Source organism: Triplophysa dalaica, chromosome 11 (genome assembly GCF_015846415.1).
Source record: "Triplophysa dalaica isolate WHDGS20190420 chromosome 11, ASM1584641v1, whole genome shotgun sequence".
Taxonomy (NCBI): domain Eukaryota; kingdom Metazoa; phylum Chordata; class Actinopteri; order Cypriniformes; family Nemacheilidae; genus Triplophysa; species Triplophysa dalaica.
In genome coordinates, this window is record NC_079552.1 from 1,756,802 (window position 1) to 1,763,241 (window position 6,440).

The 6,440-nt window shown below is 37.5% G+C and overlaps 1 protein-coding gene across 6 annotated transcripts in view; it reads left to right on the forward strand.

Moving 5' to 3' along the window:
• The window catches only part of fgfr2 (fibroblast growth factor receptor 2), a 43,276-nt gene extending 37,045 nt beyond the window's left edge, over positions 1-6,231 (forward strand). For all 6 annotated transcript variants that reach the window (XM_056761422.1, XM_056761421.1, XM_056761420.1 and 3 more), the window contains 3 exons: positions 1,841-1,978; positions 2,489-2,594; positions 4,421-6,231. In XM_056761422.1, the coding sequence (XP_056617400.1) occupies positions 1,841-1,978; positions 2,489-2,594; positions 4,421-4,585 (409 nt within the window). In that variant the 3' untranslated portion in view covers positions 4,586-6,231. The remainder of the gene's footprint in view (positions 1-1,840; positions 1,979-2,488; positions 2,595-4,420) is intronic.
• The last annotated feature ends 209 nt before the right edge of the window (positions 6,232-6,440 follow it).

Consider the following 6,440-nt stretch of genomic DNA (forward strand, 5'->3'; position numbering starts at 1 on the left):
CTTTTAACCTAGACAAACCAACCCCGTGTTATTTTTTGTTAATGAGTAACCCGAGGTCTACATTGAAAAAATAGATTTGAGCTCAGTATTGCTTTGTATTGTTTTGTAGGACAAAAAACTCCTTGAGTAATAATACACTTCCTTGAGAAACAAAATGACCTGAGATGTAAAATCTCTTTTCTAAGCATAAGATCAAAGTTAAGGGAGAAAAAAACATGAAAAAAATCTGCAAGAAAAATATAATTTAGTAAATAGATTTTATTAAGTTGTATAAAAGAAATATTAATATAATTCATGAAAAGTGAATTATGTTTTTCGTGTTTTACTTTTGATCTTTTTTCAAAAAACAACATTTCATATCTTGGGTCATTTTGCTTCTTAACTGTGAGTAAATGTCAATATTTGTACTTGAAAAAAAGAGATTTTTCATAGTCTTGTAATGTACAGCAAATCTGATGCGGCCTTTTAAAATCACGTCTGGGTCTTTTTCCAACAAAATATCGAAAGAAAGGGAGTTTCCAAAAAGAGAACTCCGTTTTAACATTATTCAAAAATCATGTTTTTTTATGTTATCATGGTTTTCTTTTGTTAGTCAGCTGTATTTTTTGAGCTATTGTGTCTCAAAACAAATCAACTGCACTTTGATTGATATTAATTGGAATGCACAATAAAAAAGCATGATTTTTGAAAAAAATAAAATTAAAGTTATCTCATTTTGGAAAAAAAATATTTTGTATATCAAGAACGAGAAAATAAATCTCATCGACGGCAGTGTTTCCACACGCACACACACATACACACACACACACACACACACAAACACACAGAGCGTCTGAAGCCTGTGGGGTCAAGAGGGCATTGCAGTGACCCCTCTGTGTGTGTGATATTGATCGCGGGAGGAGGAGTGAGCTGTTGTTACACAGAGAGACTGAATAGAAATGATGAATTTGGCAAACATGTCAGAGGAGATACAGCGCTTGATAAAGACTAGAAGAGGACAAACAGGGTAACTGAGTGTCTAAACAAATGCATGAATGCAAACCACAGCAGTGAATCTGTGATGTGTGTTCCAACGCTGTGGGCCACCAGAACTGCCTTCAGCCCGATATTTCTTAATAGCTCACGAGGCTTCTCTGAGATCTGCTTTATCCCACACTTGTTATAAATGTGCATAAAACTTGTGAAGAAAAATATAAACACGGTTGACTGTGCTTGTAAGAAAGAAAATCACAGATGAGATCTCTTTACTATCTCAATCATTTCTCACAGACACCAGTGAGATTAAACGGAGAACAAATGGAAACGTGCTTAAAGTCTCATCTGGATCTCAGATATTTCATTCGTATCTGACGAGTCGGAGGTTTTCCCTTCATATATGAAGTAACAGAATTGGCATGTGTTGAAAAACGCCGGACGGTCGTGTCCTCTGCGACTCAATTAATGTTTGTTTTGGCTCGGACAATATGTGTCATTGTGGCTCTCCATGGAGGACAAAGAGCAGCTTTGAAAAATATCCACCATTCACAGATTCATACAGTCACAGCGCTGTAAGAGCCAACAAATATCACTACTGTACAGAGATCACAACAACACAAATTGGGATTTTCAGGTGGCTTTATTTTCAACAAAACATTCTTTGTGTGAGTTTTGGGGTTGGGGAAGTGATGGTACGATGAGACAAGCTGGATTTGTTGGTCTATTTAATAAAACGACATTTGACAGATGCTTCATATAAGAGATGTACAGTATAGATTCCAGACATACATCTGATGATTCTTTGTGATCAGGTGATGTTCAGGAACACAGTGTTGAACGTGTGTGTTTTGTGTGTCTCTTCCAGATGGTCTTTTGGGGTTCTGATGTGGGAGATCTTCACGCTCGGAGGTTCTCCGTATCCAGGAATCCCCGTCGAGGAGCTTTTTAAGCTGTTGAAAGAGGGTCATCGCATGGACAAACCTGCAAACTGCACCAACGAACTGTGAGAAATTTTCTCATCCGTCGGTCGTTCATAAGCTGCCCGATAAAAATTAATTCAAATTCATTCTGTAGTCACTCATTGATTTTTTTCACAATACATTTAAGAGATAAGTGATGAGCTGGACTTTTTTCTTAATACGGGTCTTATCACACACGATGGTGTAAAAACTGAGATGATTTTCGGTTGACATCATTATATATAGATGTAGTGATTCCATTCTGAATCGCAAGACTTGATTAGATCCTTAATTCAGTTCTCGATTGATTCTTTATTCGATTTGATTCGATTCTCATTCCGAAAGCTTTTGACCATTAATGGTATTCACATTACTGTAAGCAAATCTTACCTTCAATGTTTTAGGAAATAAATCCAGCGAGCAGATTGCTTCATGGTTTTTGAGAACTTGTATCGAATCGACCACGAATCTCTCAATGTTTGCGGTGGTTAGCTTCACGACTGTCAAGCGCACAAACGATTCGAGGTAAATGATGTGTTTTTGTTGGGTTTCAGGTACATGATGATGAAGGACTGTTGGCACGCCATGTCCTCACACAGACCCACATTTAAACAGTTGGTGGAGGATTTGGACCGAATTCTAACTCTTGCGACCAATGAGGTGAGGCGTGTTCACCTTCACACAAACACATGTTATCATACAGCACAAAGGGATGCTAAACCGTGCACTTCTGCGTATCATCAAACGAACAGTGTCTCAACCCCAACTCCATCTTGCAACGTTTTGCGAAATTCATCCGGGAGAGGAAACTGTCAGATGGCTTTTTACGGTCAGCTCACAGGTCGAGAACCGCACGTGCTTGATTTCATCCAGGCTAGCGTTGCTCAAGTATCAGACGCAGCCCTCCGTCGGACCGCCGGTCGATTCTTTCCATTCCCCGGCTGTCGTTCGGCATATCCGTGAGGGATGGAAATCTGTCAGAACTTGTCAGAGGCGGGATTGAGCCGTGGATGGGGCCGTTCTCGCTCTTGTTTTTGAACTTGAAATGTAATAAAGTGCCTTTGCTTTCACCCCCGTTCATAAACCGTTCACAGATGTGAATGTCTTTAGTAACGTGATCTGCCGTGTTGAGCAGCGAGAGTTGAGCCAACGCTCATTTTCAGCAACCTAAAACCCTCCTCTTCCTCCAGTCAAATATTTCAGTTCCAGACACAAAAAGGGGAAACTGCTTCGGTTTTTTTGAAGAGGAGAAAAAAGCTTGTTGGGGTCGTAAGCTGGCTGTGCGTTGCGTTGCGTGTAGTAGATATGCATTTTGAAAAAATACATGTGTGCTTGGGTGGTTCCTTACTTTACTGGAATGACTTTGCTTTAGAGTAGTATAAAAATGAAAATATTGAAAATGTTCTTGAAAACGTTGAATTTTTCTTTTGCTGCACTTATGCTTTACCAGAAAAACTTGTGTACTTGTGTTATAAATTGCATGATGCTTTATTGGTTTATTTATTACTGCCATAGATTCATATACATCGCAGTGATGACGTAATGTTTTGTTTACAAACAACCGAAGCGAGTTCACTTTTTTAAGACTTAGAAAAAGTCTAACTTTTTTAGTTTTTATGGGTTTTGGTAAATCGCCTTGAATAATTTTCACGTTTGAATCTATGACATAAAACACACCGTGATTATAACCCACTTGTGACTTTTTAAATCTTTATTGTGACTTAAAATCGACGGTTGCTAACAAGTTGCCAAAAGCTCTTAAAACGTAGATGCGGATTACTTACCAGGGAACACGTTTTTAATAAAGTTTGAGAAAGTTGTCAGAGGTTTGGTGGGGGTGACGCTGATGTCGAGCGACCATACAATGTAAAAAATGATTTGTTTTTTTTGTTGGTTCAACTTAAAAAAATAAGTTACCTGGTTAACTTCATATTTTGAGTTAATTCTACTTAAAAATATTATAGAACTCAATGAATTTCTCATTGAGTTGACTAAAATCGTTGAGTCAACTAATACTTTTAAGTTGACATATCTAAATTTTAGGAAACCAGACAACAATTTTTTTTAAGTTGAACCAACAAAGACAAAAAATCACTTTTTTCATAGTAGTGTAGTCTGTTTATAGCCTAGTGTTAGCTTTTTACTTCAGCTGTGTGTATTTAGGCTACAGAAATAGCAAATATTGTGTTAATCTGTAAAGCTAAACTTCTATCTTCTAACCATCTTGAACATTTGTAAATCACAGATCTTATTTTTTGCGATCTTCTAAAAGACTATGGGATAAATGCATACGCTTTCGGTCAGGAGGACAAGCACGGCACTTACTTCTGGGTTAGCCTACAAAAATACGTCATCTCTGAGCCACTCCATCCACAAAGTTGTCTGTCATATTTGAATTTGTCTGGAACGGTGGAATGGCATCTATCTATACATATCTATGATTTCTTTTGCCGATAACATCATCATTTTTTCTTTATCTGGCTCAGGAATATCTGGACCTGTGTTCTCCGGCTGAGCAGTATTCCCCAAGCTTTCCCGACACACGGAGCTCTTGTTCCTCTGGAGACGACTCCGTCTTCTCTCACGATCCCCTAGCAGACGAGCCCTGCCTCCCCAAGTACCAGCACATGAACGGAGGCATAAAAACATGAGCCTCAGACTCCTCCAGACGTGCCAAACTCAAGCCCACACTCAGTTCTCAAAGCGAAAGACTTTTACCCACAATTCCCAGTTCCCAACCATAACCGTATGGTGCCTGTAGACTCCTCCCGCAGGACTTTCGGAGCATTGGAGGGAGGCTTAGTGACCAGCGGTGCTGCTTTCAAAAAACATAAAAACGGATGTGTGCTTTTTTTATGAGAGCGCACGCTTGCACACAAAAACATGTGACCAAGCTCTTAACAAGAGGAGAGGGGTGAAGTTTAGTGACTGAACTGAGCCGAGCGATTCCCTCCTCTTGTATTTTCGTTTATTTTTACGCTTTTTCCCATTTGTTTAAATTGGAATTAGTTTCGACAACATTCCAATCCATCGTTCTGCATTCCAGGACTCTGTGTTCCCGAGAGAATGAAATGGAGAACGTGAACTGAACTCTTTTGAGACTGAAATGAGACAGAGAGAGAAAGTAGGAAACGTGTACGATGAGGAAGCTATCGTACGACTAACACAAGAAGAACATAACAACACTGCCTCCGGTTGATTTTTTCATGTTGCTTTATGCTCTGTTTTTATCTCGATAACATGGTTATCATACAAAATCCCAAGCAGTTATTCTTATTGATAAAAATAATACATGGTATATAGTGCTGGGTATATTTGTAAATATATTCAAATATGTAAAAAATATATATTATATATTTACAATGAATTATTTTTTGTACGGACTTCCGAACAATTCCTCCCGTTTTCCCCAGAGTCACATGTGGATTTAGACACATGTATATGTTTGTATTATATTCCCAGACATACACACACAAATACAGCAAGACTCGATATTAAACACTTGATGCCTCAATATTTTAGTATTTTCCTGGAGAATGTCAATTTTAACAGTTAAAAGCTACTTATATTACATTTTAACAATGCACTAGCATACAAATGTCATCTAAAAATATCATAGACATCCACTAAGACCAACAAAACTCCAACGTTTATTTCATTTTTTTTATGTAAGTATTTCATACACATTGAGGTCTAATGTCGAGTCCTGCAAACACACATTTCTCACTGCTAACACACAGTCGCTCATCTGCTTTCAGGGACAGAGATAGCATTTTAATTTATTGACTTCTGTGCAAAAACGAATCAAAATGACAAAAAAAGATCAAAGTAATAAAGGGGTAATATTAATGATGACAATAGAAACGATGATGATTCATAATGTTTATTTTGTAATTTAAAATGACATTTCAGCGAGGCAACGGTACAATTATTTCTAGCTGTTATCGAAAGATTTGCATTTCTTACGTTTTTTTTGTATGTATGTATATCTACAAATGTGAATGGTAAAGTAAAAATGCAAAAGTAACGTACATTTTATAGTCAGCTAATCCCTTTTCTATAGTAGATGATGTTTTTATCCGGCTGTTTTACACGCCTTGAATGTTGCATTCGAGTTTGATGAATACTGGACGACGGTTGCAGTGTTTTTATACCCACATCAACGTTGTTCATTCATTCCGATGAAATCCTTCGAGCAAAAGTATTATGAATCATGTTCGTGTTCTTCCAGACAAATGAAATGAGATTGTTCTGAAGCGTTCCTGACAGATTTGTAAAATTAAAGAGAATAAATGAACCTCTGTGTCTTTCTCAGTTTTTATTTGTAACAGTATTCGTCCGTCTGTGGTGAGGCCTTAAAAATCCTATAAGTGAAAACTTGTTTGTATTTATTTCATAAAAATGTGTATTCATACTGTGTTTTAATGGTCATTTCAGCCGTGGAATTTCTTTTCTAGGTGGATGAACTTCAGATGTTGTGTTACTATTATGACTTTTATAGGTGGA